Source organism: Hesperophylax consimilis, chromosome 10, assembly GCF_061612785.1.
Source record: "Hesperophylax consimilis isolate HC1 chromosome 10, BYU_Hcon_1.0, whole genome shotgun sequence".
NCBI classification, from domain to species: domain Eukaryota; kingdom Metazoa; phylum Arthropoda; class Insecta; order Trichoptera; family Limnephilidae; genus Hesperophylax; species Hesperophylax consimilis.
In genome coordinates, this window is record NC_142845.1 from 32461766 (window position 1) to 32478781 (window position 17016).

The 17016-nt window shown below is 35.4% G+C and overlaps 1 protein-coding gene across 7 annotated transcripts in view; it reads left to right on the forward strand.

Moving 5' to 3' along the window:
- Nucleotides 1-17016, forward strand: part of HDAC4 (histone deacetylase 4) — a 329931-nt gene that overhangs the window by 275349 nt on the left and 37566 nt on the right. For all 7 annotated transcript variants that reach the window (XM_089636847.1, XM_089636842.1, XM_089636845.1 and 4 more), the window contains one exon: nucleotides 15963-16171. In XM_089636847.1, the coding sequence (XP_089492973.1) occupies nucleotides 15963-16171 (209 nt within the window). The remainder of the gene's footprint in view (nucleotides 1-15962; nucleotides 16172-17016) is intronic.

A 17016-nucleotide genomic window follows, 5' to 3' on the forward strand; every position in this document is an offset into this window, starting at 1 on the left:
CAAACCATATTCTTCTTATTTTCAAACGCTTACTATCGATCCTTAAAAGTTTCAATTTTTTTTGTACATTTTTTTATATGATTAAAACGGGACACCATGTTGACATTATTACAATTATAATAATAATCTAAAGCCATCGGCCAAATTTCGCCACATCGCATCGGGGGCCGCCAATATCTCAGGCTCACGGACACATCGGCTCGTTGCACGCCGTTTTCCGCTATTTTTAATCTGCAATTTTAAATTTAAACGCGGGCATTTGTTTTATTGCCAAGAAAAAGCAAGTGGCTATTGTTAGACGCCCGCCGCCATATTGAATTATATTTATATAGGTTTTTTCTTGACTACGTATTATAATATCGTGATTATAATATTAGCCGCGATTGGCAGATTAGGCACACGCCAAAAATGGCAATGTAAAAAAATTCACACTGAAAATAGAATCGAATCGATATACTTACTAGTATTTTTTGTTTGAACAAATCGATTTGTTTTTTTTTCATAACTTCTAAACATTAGCTAAACATGATTTGGTTACCTGCTGTATATTCTTTTTTGCTACCTCTGCATTTCGGGTTACGTATTGCAAATTGGTGGGTAGGTGTTATCCGGACTCACCCAATTTAAAAATGCATAACAAACAGTTTGGCGTTTTGTCTTATATTTGAATTCTTAGTTATTTCAAGGCTCATTGTAATGTTAAAAATAGCCGTATTAATCTAGGATAACTAACAAAAAAAACCTGTAGATTTCAGGTTTCATTGCGCCAGAGCTCACCTTTCAAGAGTTTTTGATGCTTCAGTCCACCGTGATATCGATCAAATTATTGTAACCCATCATTGATTTTCATTTGATTTATTGCACCAATAGATTGATTTATGGTCTCTAAAATGAAAAACATTTCGTTTCTGAAAGAAATCGCTCATTTCGAAATTAATTTCGATTATCATTGTATGCCCGTCACTAGCTGTCGAAGAATGGTCCTATCTCCCGAATCGATAATATTCACTTAACTCTGACTCAGTTACAATGAATTCATTAAATAGCCATAAAACGACCCCGCAAGATTATGTCAATATGTATTACGATATTAATATATCCGACTTGAAAATAATAATGTCATATATAAAATATGGTGACACGAAGCGCGAAGTTGGCCATGAATCCGCCATTGCAGATGGCGCGGCAGTCGCTCTAGCGGAGCAGCCGCGAACTATTTCTGAACCCGTTCTATTTTATTCGAATAATCCCCCGCGTTGGCACTTTCTTTTTCTTCCCAGAATAGTCGTGTGATTTTGGCGGGGTGTGACCGCGCCACGTTCGTGCGAGGGTTGCCAGTATGTTAAATTGATTTTTAAGGCGACATAAGACAAATAACGCGAATTCGCTCACATTTTAATTATTTCTTATGAACGTATTACTAAAATCTCAAATGTTTCTAGAGGGATCCCTATGGATGTAAGTTATTTAAATTTTAGATTAATAAAAATAGGACCTTACCATTAAAATATTTTATGTAAAAGGGTTTGAAAATTTTATAATTATTTTTTTAACTATAAAATTAGCCGTGAGCGCCAGATTTTATTTTTCTAGACGATAAATTAGTAACCTCCCGGGAGAGGTTACTAATTTAGAAACATTTTATTTATTCGTTCATCAGAAATAATTAAAATTAACCCCACGGAAAAATCAATTTTCCAGGCCTGCTAGGGCAAAGTCGACCGTGGGTCCGTCTATTTCGCCCGGCTTCGCGCCGAATATTGTTTTTACACGACTTCATCACTTATGTCGTAAAGATGCCCACTTTATTTTAGAGATTTGATAGTGCAAATTCAACCACATGTCTGTCCTATTCACAGGGCCGCGCGTCGCATATTTTTGCTGGTAGTATAATTTCAATTCCCAAAAAATGAAAACTGAGAAATTTAATTTATACAGAATCATAACATATTATATATTTCAAATAGAATAAACGTAATCGTAAATTATGTAATACGTAATATGATGACCGTAAATAATTATATAATTCCTAAATTATAAGGTTTAACTACAATAAAATTGTGTAATCCCATGGAACAAACATAAAAAGGGGTTACAATTGATATCTTAACTCACTCTGCACGATTGGCCAACGTTTTAAGGCGGGTAAGAAAACAATTACATTTAAAAATATCCTTTTGAAAGGGAGTTATAGCAGCATATCGTATGTGGGTAGAAACCATACCATCTTTCCCAACCAGTGGCGGCTCGTGACTTTTGGGCGTAATATTACAAAAAATGGCATTATTGATGTTGCTATAGCCGAAAATGTTATCTTTTTTTTTTCGTAAATTAGGATTTTTGTATGAAGATTTTCCAGAAATCCGTGCAGCGCATGGCCAAACTGAAATAACCTGAACATCATCATACAAGAAATCTAATTTTCTAAATAAAATAAAAAATCGTTTTGGACTAAACAACATCAAAAATGACGAATTTTTCAAACTTAGCACTCCAACACTCAAAAGTCACTGCTCCCAACCTGCCTCTTTTCCTCACTCTCTCTTCTGACCTTTTCCTCCCCCTACCACATTTTCTTTCTCCTCGCAAATTACACTAGTCTGGGGTTGCCATAATATTACATGCACTCGACTGTTCGTAATCAAACATGAATCCATTTATTCTGGATATTTTTACTTTATTTACGAACTATCGTTATAAAAATACGACTGGATGTCCCAGTGAGTCAAGTAAATAAAAAAATATTGTTATTTTTGCTATCAAGATATATAAAGAAAAAAATGTTAGTAATCTCTCTGCTGATATAGGTACCTACTGCTATTCTTTTTTAAACCAAAATTGCGTGGTCTTTCTAAAAAAATGGTTCCTACCGATCTATGTCAATAATTCGTGTTTTCCGAACGCATTGCATTCGCCCACCACCGAAAAAAATCTATTTCTGATTCAACGCGCCTAGAATTGTTATTATGAAATAAAATAACAGCTTAATGTTATTTTTAGTGCCGACATTTACATTTATGTAAAACATAATATGCCGCGACACTATCGCAACTGTTTTCGATTTCTGGATAGAAATATTATAGGTTAAGTTATTTCAAACTCCATCTCATTGTTTAATGACCATCTGCGCCATTTTGATTTTCTTGCATTTGAAGGGTCCCGATAAACGCCGATTGTGGATGCGTTTCAGCTTTTGAAAAATTAAAATTGATTATATCAAAAATTGAACCGGGCTGATAATCTGGGATCGGAAATCAAATGTGTGCTCGGAGAAAATTACTGCTATAAAATATCACTAAATTATTAAAAATCTTGTCAAATTATTCGTTTTCCTGGCGGCCTTTAACGAATGACTTGATGAATTTCATAAAAAAACTATCATTAAAGTACAAATATGTTATGAGGGAGTCGGAACACGTGCTCTTCAGAATAATAATAGTTTCGCATCTCCTCCATTATACTTATTCGAATAAGGGTACCTGCGTGAACACGTGTTATATACTGATATATTCTGAATAACTAATATTTTATTGGAAAATGATCATGCAGTCAATTTTTTATAGGAATCGAACATTATTTTGAAGTGAATTTTCATGAAAGTAGCATAGACAAGTTGTGATTGTGTTGCCACTCGTACTTCCGTTAATATGAGTCGGTTTTATAAATAGACAACCTTATAATATTATTAAATCCATATGTACCGAGGAGTACCTACCCATTTCCCGGGAAGTGGAAGCGTGTTCGGTTTATGTCTATATTTAGTTTCACGTTCATAACAGCCATGGAAGTAGCTCTACTTCCATGATAACAGCCGATTGCTCATTTCCATTAGCCAAACTTCAATAATAATGATACGTAATATATTATGGCTGTCATTTCAATGTTCAGCAGGTTTTGGTCAGATCTAAAATGTTTTCTGTCTGCGAATACAGTCAGTTGAGCAGCCACTTTTGGTCAGCAATTAGAACAAGGTTGATCAGCAAGTAATGTCAAGCCCTAACCTAACATAACCCTTTTCACTGCCGACAAAAACATTGTATGGTGACCAAATGATTCAATAACCTAACTTAACCATTTTCACCACCGACAAAAACATTGTATGATGACCAAATGATTTAATAACCTAACCTAATCTAACCCTTTTCACCGCCGACAAAAACATTGTATGATGACCAAATGATTTGATAACCTAACCCTTTTCACAGCCGACAAAAACATTGTATGATGACCAAATGATTTACTAATCTAACCCAACCTAACCCTTTTCACCGCCGACAAAACCATTGTATGATGACTAAATGATTTAATAACCTAATCCTTTTCACCGCCGACAGAAACATTGCTATCCCTAAAATTAAATGGCGATTTTTATAACTACTTGTCATGTAATTGCATAGTAATGGATAATTTTTTATCATTATTTTTAATCTTTTAATTTCCCGATTGACGCCGGGTGTGCCTGACTTTTCTTGTGTACCCAGTAAAATTAGTATTGCTGATTTATTTAAAAAATCTCTGCTGTCGGTAATCCCATTAAAAACAGGACTGCAAGGCTGGTTCCTGGTAAACTTTTAGTAAATTCGTAATAATATCGGAACACGTGCTCATGCACCTGCGTTTATTTAAATAATATACAATGACGAAATGCGAAAATGTTTGGATTTTTATCAACACGTGTTCCGACATCCTTAAAATACATTAGTATTTTACTAAAAGTTTATCAGGAAATCTATCAATTCATTTGTTAGCGACCTGCAATCCTGTTTTTAACCGGATTACGAATAATTTGAAGAGGTTTTTAATAAATCAGCAATATGTTTTATCAGTTAGTTTTCTCCGTGCAGAGGCAGTACGAGCTAGGGAATATTCATCGTATTACATAAAACATTGTTTGCTGGTCGCTAAAAATAGTTAAAATCAATACACGCTTCAGCCAAATTTCTATCTAGATTCCATCGGGAGTTTTTCTGTAGATGTTTTATTACCACTAAAGAACCGGAGCATATTTTACTTTGGTCGATATTTGGACACCAAGCTCAATGGAAGAGATGCTCCCTGGTGGAAGACAACTGTTTAAAATCGAAAAATAGCTTGAAATGTCTTTGGCCTATTTGGTGACCAATTCTGAATAAAGTCTTCCCCTATCTGATCTACTTCCCTTCACCACTACCTTCAGCTTCACAACATACCCCATTTGAGGATGCGGTAGCATCGCTGACTCCAGTTTGATGCTTGGATGCGTAGTGATGCTTATCAATTCCGTCATTCGATTCTTCAATTCTTGATAATTTTATTTTATAAGTTTTTTTTTTAAATCTTCAGTTTCCTAACAAAAACACAATTGTTATTGAATTAAATTATTTTATGATATGGTACACCACAACACAGGTAAAGTTATCTTTAAAATAATTTTACCTGTACATCTTTAAATAGTATAAAATAAAGTCGCTATCCGCGTCTGTCTGTTGGTGCGCTTAGTTCTTCTAAACTACACAAAGGATTTTGATAGGGTTTTCACTATCATTTAGAGAATTTCTTCCGAAAGGTTGATGTTTTATAATCAAGTCGTAGAAATATTTTTTCTGACACTACATTGCTAACGCTGGCTAAACCTTACGAGATACATCAAGATAATGTACTACGGAATTGTATATCTTTAAAAGGCCTACAGCAAAGACCGCGATGGTATATGTCTACCTCTTAAGGATAACCCCTAGATAAAAAAAAAACAGAACAAAATGACACAATCTATACACACAAGCCTAGCTTTATTATGGTGGGTCATCTTATGTGTAAAATTAGTTAAAATGATTTAAATGTTTGCTATAAATGATGTAACATTATTGTAACTGTTTTACTGATGTGATTTGATAATTAGTATTATTTCAATATTTTTACTATCAAGCCTTTTAAAAATTTGCATACAGAGGTATCTGAAGCCAAAAACCAACTTTGTTTTGGTCAATTCATCGCCACATATTGTGTGGATGACTTAATTAATAACTATCGGGGTTAATATTTAATCCAATATTTCTCAAAATTTCATATTACGTACCTTTTGGTTCTAAACCATTTAGTAAGCGGTCTGTCTCTCTTACATTTCCCTTAAATTTTATATCGCCATCCCATCGCGGTGACCCGTAATCATGGTGAAACACAGTTTTGTATGGAAATATAGGCCCAAATTGGGCTCATATTTTGATTTGCCCACAAGGTACTTTTTTGTTATTCTTTATCCTATGGTACATATATATGAGACGAAAAACAATCAACAATAAAACGGGCCATATCAACATGATAACGATCATATTGTGCGTGCATCTTTTCACCTAACCTAACCTAACCCATCAGCGTTCATTTTTTAACTGCTCCATATAACCGTTTGCCACACACACTTTTTAGTGTTAGGTTAGGTTAAAAGAGGAATGTACAATGCGGTCGTGAACATGTTTATAAAGCAAGCAAAACTTCCACTTTTATTTTTGATTGTATCTTGCATTTCGGTCGGTACTCAAATCTTCAATTTTGTTATAATCTGTCTATTTTTAAACTTTATAAAGCTGTTAATTTATATGCTGTGTAAAATCCTTGATGAAAACTGCTCAATTGCAGTTTAAGCTTGTTAAAAAATATAATTTAAATATATTTATTCATTTTTCTTCTCTTGTTATTTGGTTCAGTGGTTCCCAATCAGTGGTACGCGTAAACCCAGGGGTACGTGACGTTGCATGAAGGGGTACGCGCACGCACTATACACTGCACTGGCAATGTGCAGTATAGACTGTACGGACATTTTGGCTACAAGGGGGTATAGTATGCGACTTTGGGCTCTTTCTGAAAGAGGTACTCAGGGAAAACTAAGTGTTAACCAATTTCAACAGAACTAAGGAAAAAATAACATTGCTTTCAGCATTAATAATTTAAATCATAATTGAGCCGGTTAGGCACGTGCCGTGGGGTATTATGAAAGGTCGCAACCTTGGAAATACCACCCGCATTTCCCCTAAATTTATTTTAGGGGTAGGTTCATGCAATGAGTTATGCTACGTATTAAAGGAAAGGCATAAAGCAACCGCAAACGGCGCCAAACGCCGCTTGTGGTTGCTTTGTTCCTTTCCCGTAATGCATGGATTGCTTGCGGAAATTTTGTGCTGTTTATCACCCTCTCCCCTATTAGAAATTCACTTTAAGGGCGCTATGTTAATATATGACTGATGAGTGTTATTGTGTTGAATCGTAGCATAGTTAAATGTCACAAAGTTTCATCAAAATAAAATTCAAACGTAACAGATTCTTTGAACTCTGTTCTACATCGGAAATTTCATAAAGAAGACCATTTTTTTTAAATCAATGAATTTCTTCTGGGATGTTCTACAGCGTGTTTATTTACGCATTTGACCAGGAGAACAGTCGTTAAAAAAAAAAAGCTTTTTCGATTTTTTTACTATAGCTACATGTCTTATGATGTAAATGACGATGTGAGCTTAAAATCGCCTTGCCCGGGAAAACAGACACAACTGCTGTGCATGTTTCATGCAATTTTTCACAAAAACGGCGTTATACAAGTTATCCAATTATTATTATACCTTGTTAAGAATGTGTATTTTACATACAACTCGAAAAAATCGGTCGCTAAGGGGTTAATGTCAGCTGTTTAGTGTATCTTAAAATGCTCCTATTCCAAAAGTGTTTTTTTTTTAGTTTAAAACTAAAAATTATTCTATAGATTCTCTAGTTTCCCGTTTGTGTTACGAATTTCCCAACACCAGAACAGATTGTTAGGGCATCTAGAGCGAATGAGCAAAGAAAGGAGTGTAAGGATAATATATTACGCAAATGTGAATGGTAGCAGAAGTCGGGACGCCCGAGGAAGACATTTACTACTTGAGTCGGATCATGTCAAGAGTCAGAATAATAGAAAAGTATGTATGAGACGGTTTATGAATGTGAATGAGGCAATACCAATAATAGAGAATCAGCGGGATGGTTAGTTAGATAATTGTGTATATTCCGATTAAATTAACTTAATATCGCAGATCGATCAAATACCATTCAACTAACAAACCGCAACACTGCGGATCCTATTTCGTGTACGTGGAACGTACGTATAGTGGAAATAATTTTAACCTTTGACGAAGTTCCGTTCTAATAATACCGCAACCTTGGATCTGGCTCCATGGCATGTGGCACTAACCGCCAGCTAAGCTGATACGATACTTTGTAGTCGTTAGTCGTTATTATTATTATACACGGTATCCGGAAACTCCGTAGTACAAGCGGGAAACGTGTGAATCGACATCACATATACAACCTAAAAACTTATTCTTTCGATCTGAGAATTTCGATTTTTATTTTTACTATTTTAAGATAGACTATTCATCTAATTTCAGTACAATCTTCCCATTGTGACACACAACATCTGAAAAGATAAGGAAAAATATGTAAGGCTTTTTACAGAGGAATTGTATACATACACAAATATTAAACGAAATTATTAGTGAAAGTGGAATGGGCTGTCAATAGAGTTATGAATTATATTAAAACTAGTCTTGCATGATTTGCATAACGTCTGATTTCTAGGCTAAATCTATGTGTTGTTTCAAGTAAGTCCATATGGTGCATTAACCTCAGATAAGTTCCATGCGACGGCATTTAGACGTACCTGCGGAGGTTTTTTCCAGATCCGTTCCAAATATAGTATAAAATAAAGTCGCTATCCGCTAGTCTTTTTGTGCGTTTAGTTCTTTGTTGTGTTCCCACAAACAGTTCCCCAACTCGTCGTGGAAGGAGATTATAAATAATTGGTTCTTTGTGATAAATCAGAGATTTATATTAGTGTTCCGCGTATTGCAATGGTGACTCGATAGTCGACCTAACTAGAAGCTGGCTAAATGGAATCTGAGAACAGTAAGTTTGTCTGAGAGCATTCTCACTGGCCCCGGCGACTACTGGCTACTGGCTGCCATCTTGCGGACTTCCACGCAAGCTCTATGCACTGCACTCTATGAGCGCATCGTGAAGCTCTTACTTCCCAACATTCTTCTAAACTACGCAACGGATTTCAATAAGTTTTCATAATCATTTAGAGAATTTCTTCCGGAAAATTTAAATATAAAATACATGCTTATTATATTTATAGAATGTAGAGAAAAGTCGATGTTTATCCTAGAATTCACAACCACAAATTTTAATCCAAATCATTAACTTAAATTATTAAATTAAATTTATATATTTAGTTTGGTGCGTATTCCACACACCACTAGCATACTCCAGCTAATGTGTTAAAAAACCTTTTGGAGCCGTGTCTACGCTTCGACGCATTTTAAAATACATTAAACAGCTTATATTAACCCCCTAGTGACGGAAATTGTACAGTAATTGGATAATCTATCTGTTGTGCAATAAATAAAAAAAATTAAAAAAAAAAAAACAAATTTACTTGAAAACAAAAGCTAAAATAAAAAAGTTATACCACAAAATCGACTCCAAATGTGATGTAGATTCACGAACTTTCGCGCTTGTACTAGGAGTTACCGGACCCCGTGTGTAGGTAGACACAACCTGGTTATATTCAATCCAAAATACAGGTAAATACGATCATAGTGTGGAAATGTGCTAAACAATAAAGCGAAGCGAAGTTAATTAATTGATCAAATGATATTTATGAAAAATTATATTAAACATTGTGATTTGTGACGATTAGACCGTTGCAACTTGTTGATTTATGAAAGTACGTTTGCACCTTTCTCCCCAAGGTCTAGTTCAAAACTAATGTGAACTTTAGAAATGTATTTTAAAACATAAAAAAAAATATTATTTTTCGGAATAACTTATTGAGTAAAACCTCAAATTATAATATTTAAATATTGAAGACAATATTAGTGATTTTTAAACGCAAATCTGAAAGAGCATTGTCCCGGAAAGACAAGGGTCCTGGGTTCGAGTCCCAGATGTGACCGTTTCCTTTTCTGATTTTTCTGTTTCAGATTTGCGTTTAAAAATCACTAATATTGTCTTCAATATTTAAATAAAAAAAATTGTATACCCCAGGTACTGGAGTCCACAGTGTGTTACGCTACACCTAAGCCAAATTCTGATTGGATCGTACCTACATTTACTTCGTATATTAACTGCTGTAATTCTTTATTTATTGATTTATTGTCATCCACTTTCAGAAAAAGTTTCTGTGCTTCAGTACCACCAAAATTTGATAGAATGCTTTTTATCTGCCGAGTTTCAGCTCGATCCGATGTTGGGAAGTGGGTTAATTTCCACTTGCAAGATTCCACTTCATTCATTAATTTATTTATTCAATCAAAAAACAAAATCGAAATTCAGAAGATTCGTTTAAAAATAGTTGGGATGTAATTAAACTTATTGTTTTTTTTTTAAATAAAAAATTTCTGCTTCATGCGAAAATTGATTATTTTCATTATGAATTCTGAAATCTCATTATTATTTTCTTCTTCGGAACAGCTTCACTTTTCAGGTTCACACAAAGTTCACGGTCCGTGGAAAGTTTAGTTTGCAAAAAATTAAATCTGTCGACCCAAAGTGTCAAATTTAACAAGATCTGACAGATGTTTTTGCTATAACGTAACCTGGTTATAACGACCAAGTCGGTAATGCGATTGACAGGTCACACGGGCAACCAACCCGTGTTGTAAAACGCGTCTTTTCATGTTCAAACGTTGCTTCAAAATGATTTTCGAAAAGGGAATTTGGCCTGTTTAATGGCCGGTGTTACCAAATACTGTAAACGAGTTATAATACCTCCAAATTCTGATATTTCCTATAAATCCTGATGGCAGTATTTTACGCTAGCGCCACTAGCTACACCAGTGTTCCGCAAAGTGTGCTCCGCGGCACACTGGTGTGCCGTGGCCATTCGTAAGTGTGCCGCGAGTCCCGCGTCACTTCTCACAAAGTGCTCTGTAAATCGGTCTTTACTTTTCTGTGCGGCGCGGCGGCCGGAGGTGGCGTGGGTGGGACTCGATCGCTGCGAAGTGGCCGTGTGCTACGCCGCTACGCTACATTATCACGTGTGCTACACTACATAAGTGGGGTGCTATTGCTACATTATCACGTGATTGCGCACGAGCTATCGGGTGACTATGCGCGTGACAACATAACATTACGAATTACGACGGCGACGTTGCGCCCGCTTGTTTAGTAGTCATTCGTTAATGCTAGTAGTTTGGTTGTGTCGTCGCGAACTTAATTGACTTTTTTAACTGCAAAAAAATATCCCATATTACGTGTATATAATGGATAAATTCGTTAAACGTACCGCAAGTTTGTCAAGTGAAACTATCGATTCCCAAGAAGAAGCAGAGTCAACAAAGAAAAAACCTAAGCTTTTTGATCGGAAATACGATGAGAGCTTTGTGCGTTATGGCTTTATATATTGCGGTGACGAATCGTGCCCAATCCCAAAATGTCTTGTTTTGTGGAGAAACTTTGGCTAATAATTCGATGGTGCCCAGTAAACATTCACGACATTTAACAACTAAACACCCATCGGTGGCTCACAAAGATAATGCCTTCTTTCAACGTATGAAAGACCAGTCTAAGAAACAAGTAACTCTCATGAGTTCGTCTTTCAATACATCAAGCAAAGCGCACAAAGCAAGCTACGTGATCGCTAATATGCTGGTTAAATCGAAGAAACCTCATTCTCTCGCTGAAACTTTAATTTTACCTGTCTGCAAAGAAAGTCTGCAAGTCGCATTAATGAAATATCCACCGACATTCAATCAACGTTAATTGAAAAATGAAGGCTAAGTAGAGTTTTCGCGCTACAAGTCGACGAGTGATATCAGTGGTCACGCGCATCTCATCACAAATGTGAGGTACACGGATCGATATGAAATAAAAGAGAAGTTTTTATTCTGTCTGCCACTACCTGGTTACACCACCGGAGAAGAAATATTCAGAGTAACAAACCAGTACTTCAGTGAACATAATTTGGAATGGCGCAACTGCTTAAGCATTTGCACAGACGGAGCAGCAGCTATGACAGGAAAAATTAGGGGATTTATAACCAGGGCTTCTGAAAAAAATCCTAATATTAAAAATTTACATTGCTTTTTACACAGAGAGGCACTGATGACGAAATCTCTGCCTGATGAATTGTTGTCTGTCTTACAAGAAGTCGTCAACATTGTCAATTGCATGAAGTCGCGACCGCTGAACTCTCGTCTGTTTAATGCATTGTGTCAGGAAATGGGAGCAGATCATCAGTCACTTCTGTTTCATACAGAAGTACGATGGCTTTCTCGCGGAAAAGTGCTTTCTCGGATTTAAGAGCTGAAAAATGAGACCCAGACATTTCTAGAAACCCAGGGTTCAGACTTTACTTCTCTATTTAAAAAAGAAGAATGGGTAGCAAAACTTGCATATCTGGCGGACATATTCGCTCAATTAAATGAGCTGAACAAAAAAATGCAAGGAAGAAATTGTAACATTTTAACGTCTTCGGACAAGATTGAAAGCTTTCGCGCTAAGTTGGTGCGATGGATCAGCCACGCTACCAATGGTAGTAACGAAATGTTTCCAAATATCATGGCTGCCGATTCAGAAAAAAAGTGCAGGCTTTGATAGTGAAACACTTGGAGCTGTTAGCCGAAAAAATGAACTCATACTTTCCTAAGTGTGACCTGCAACCTATGGACTGGGTAAGAAATCCATTTTCGGAAAGCATTTCCCTTGGACATTTACCAATAAACGAGCAGGAAGAATTCATGGAGCTTAAAACTGATCGAACACTAAAATTAAACAGAGCTAGAAACTTGGCTCCACGTAAAAAATGAGTATCCGCTGCTGTCAAAGCGAGCTATTGCAATTCTATTACTATTTGCCACGACCTATTTATGCGAATTGGGGTTTTCAACTCTCACAACGATAAAGTAAAAAAAAAGAGAACGCCTGAGGACGATCGACGAAGAGATACGAGCAGCGTTATCAACGATTGTTCCAAATTTTGATCGTCTGTGTTCAGTTAAACAGGCTCACATTTCGCATTAAACATCTTTTCATGTTATATTGATTTTAATAATAAATATTAATAAAATATTGTTTTTGGTAAATTTTGGTTCGGAGTGGCCACGCTTATTTCGAATAATTTTTAGAAAAAAACTTTAGATATGCTGTAATTACTATTAAAGGAAACTTTTTGGCTTGGTGGCGGCGGAAAAAGATGCATTTTAATTATCAATTGCGTAAAATTAAAATTCACTTCTCGAACCGATTCGGTGACAGTTCGCGGTCATTCTGTCACTGTTATGTGATAAATATCAATCATAATTACACAATCCCGGTTAGACAAACCCTGCTTTGCCAAACAAACCATTCAAAACCTGGGATGTTTTTTAAATTATGATGACATGCAGCTTTCGTAGTTTAACCTCAAATTTCGCCTTTATTCGTAATAAGCCTAGCCAATCCTATCCAAAATTTACCTTGTTTTTTTTTCTTTGGTGTACCGTTAAAATTTCTTGATTAGTTAGGTGTACCGTGAACATAAAAAGTTTGCGGAACACTGAGCTACACTATACTAGCGGCCAGAGTTGCCGGCATTACAAGTAAATACTGCCAATATTTGCTGGAGTTGGGCGTATTATTAATATTCTTGGGTAATTGCTGTTTGTAAACACTAACCTAAAACTTACCTCACTGTTCACACGCAGACAGTGCAATGAAATTTAGTAAACAATTTAGTTGCCATCGGCCCCTTGTCAAAATTGTTTTGATCAATAAAGATGTCGGATTCATTGAGACAATGGGATGTAAATCATTTTAAAGAGACCCTTGCTTTAATAGTGTTGTACTGGATGCATAAAAAATAACGATTACTTACCTTTGACAGTTTGGACAAACTCAGATTTAAATCCAAAAATTGTTTTATTCTGCAAATAAAATATAAAGTATGAAGGGTGTAGTTATAGGTACCTACCATTTCTTATACTTTACCTAAGAATTTGTAGATACGGCCTAAATCTGTCGTGTAGATCTCTTTAAAACCTCCAAAGTTCTTTACACTACCTGCAGGATAACACCTAGAAAGACTTTATCGGAGAATCTCTTTCAGTCCAGATTTCACCTTTGAAGAATAATGGAATAATAATAATAACAAGTTTATTCCAGAATGTGGGGAGGTTTGTGCAATCCCACATCCCATAAAACATTAAAAATAATATTGCAATAAATATTATAATAGTATAACGATTATATACAATGATTCCATGATAATTCAACACACCTTTAAAATATAAAGTCATTAAAAGCGACGAAAAAGAACTAACCTATTTAACCTAGTTTTTGATTCATAACTTTTCATGACTTTTTGTTAACCGTAGCTACTTTACCTACATAGTAACATTTCCTTTGATAAATGTTTATTTATCTCATGTTAAATCTGTGAGAAACTGTTAGGATGCAAGCGAATTCTCCAGATAATGTTTTATATTGCTTTAGTAATTACTGTCTGTGTCTGTGTTTTCTCCTTGATTTAAAAAATAAATAAAAATTCTTTTGTTTTTCCCTGAAGTTTTCAGTTGTATCCAATCATTCAAACGGATTATAGACTGTGTTTTTGTTAAGTTATTTTCATCTGATAACGTGTAATATGATTTTTTTAAATCTATCTGTGTACTGTGGCGAAGTTGATAATGAGACTTAATCTTCCTTGCAACTCGAAAGATTAACATTTTTTGTAAATTAACACCTACTTAATTAGGTTCCTTACCTACCCAATATTCTTCTGAAATTAATAATTCATTATTCTACCTCGTCTATTCGACTTTTATGAATTATCTAGTTGTTGTTTTCAACATAACCTATTGCAAAAAAACTACGTCAGCCGCCACTAAATTCTAGATTCTTCTTTTACCTAATCACATTTTTTTTATTTCTATTAAAATTACAGTTCAATTATTTCAGTTAAAATATAAACATTTCCTTTTACATTATATATTATATTCAGTAATCCGCGTACAATTGTAATGTTATATTTCGCATTAGTCAGAAGTACACTGGAATATGCATCGCCTATTTGGAATCCACAATATAAACTTTACATAGATAGTTTAGAACGTATCCAAAACAAATTTATAAAATATATCGCATACAAATTTAACAATAACTTTGAGTGTACATTTGAAACTTTGCAGCGAAGACGAGCAGTAGCTGACTCAATATTTATACACAGAAATTTAAACAATGACATTGACTGTACTGAACTTCTGTCCCTTATTAACTTTAACATACCTTTGAGACGTACACGACATACAGTGCTATTCCAAACGCCTAATTATAAAACAAATGCATCATCTAATTCGCCAATTAACCGAGCTCTTCATACTCTAGACTCTAGATAATATTTGTCTTAACTCTAACATTGACATTTTTTCGGATTCACTGCCTAATTTCACACGTGGCATCATGTCAATAATGTAAACTATTCAATGCGCCTACATACAGACACAAACACACACAAACACTCACACATACATTACACACGTCACACACACACACCTATAAACTACACACGTCACCTGGTAATTAAGGAATAAACATACCACTTAGCAGACATTACAAGGAAACATATCATAGGTAGTATAGGTACCCAATATGAAATATCTTATTCCTGTATATTGTTTCATCTCTGTAAATGATGTACTGTTTGTTTCTACAATATAAAATAAAAATGTGTAATTTAAGCCCTTCGTCCCACGGGTCGGTAAGCAATCCCAGTTCATTGTGGAACTTTTCTGCGCAGGGTCTTGTGTAGATACTGTAAAGGAATTAAAATATATAATATTATTTTATTGTTTCGCGAAAACCTCACCCGGAGAACCTGTGCTGAGGTGTTCACATATTTTTTTTAACAGCTAAGTTATTATAAAAAAATATGAATACATTGTAAATTTATTTGCTATAATGCATCCTTGTTTTTGTTGCAGAAATGGCTCACGAGTCGGGCGGCGGAGTGGGAGGGGTGGGCGGGGTTGGTGCTGTTGGCGGGGGAGGAGGGGCGTCGGTGCGGCGCGGGTCGGGCGCCCCGACGCCCGGCGCCGCTGCTGTCCCGACGCCTGCCGCCGCCGCTGCTACCACGGCTGGCGCCGCAGCCACGCCGAGCGGCGAGCTCGCCTTCCAACACCAGATTTCGCAGGTGAATATCATGTCGATGATGGACCAACCATCCTCTCACACTCTATCTCTAAGCGATTGTTAACCGGTGCTTACCGAAACACTAAAGCAACGCATTAAGATATCGGGACAACTTAACATTCATACATTTTCTAAGAAAATAGATTCTTCAGAAAGACACTATGTCACACGCAACGCAATTCTACGTTTTGCATGCAAAGCCGATCTGCGCTCTCCTGAACGGCGTAGGATGAGTGAAAGAAATATGGCATTTGTGGATATGATTTAAAGTTTAGGCTTTTGGTGTTTACTGACATTTGTTTGTTAAAATGCGAGGAGAAAACAAGGATATGAAATGCAAGACTTGGGTTCGAGCAAATTTTTTGTTTATAGAAAACACATTTTTTTATAAACACTGTAATTTTACTTTTATTTAAAAGTAAAAAATATTTTTTTAAAGAAATAAAGAAATCAGCGACCCTCTAAAAAATACCGCTGTTTTTTTCTTGAATTTCGGTATTTGAAAAATTAAAATTATCTATTTTTTTACTTTTATAAAGCAATAAACACTGAAATTACCGAACTTTGAATTTTTTTTTCTCCTACTCTATGGCATTAAAAATCTGGTAAAATTTTCGTTTTCCTGTTAAAAATGGGCCTGAGGACCTGTACCGAATAAATTGAAAGAGTTCGTAACAAAGTATCATTCAAAAGCAAATGTGCTATGCGGACCGTGGAAAACGTGTTCATACAAATACTGATATTGAAACTGACATACTTATATTACATAATTAAGTATTCCTTCATGATATCTGTTAGGAAAAGAACACGTGTTCTCGAAATATTCTAAATGACTAATATTTTATC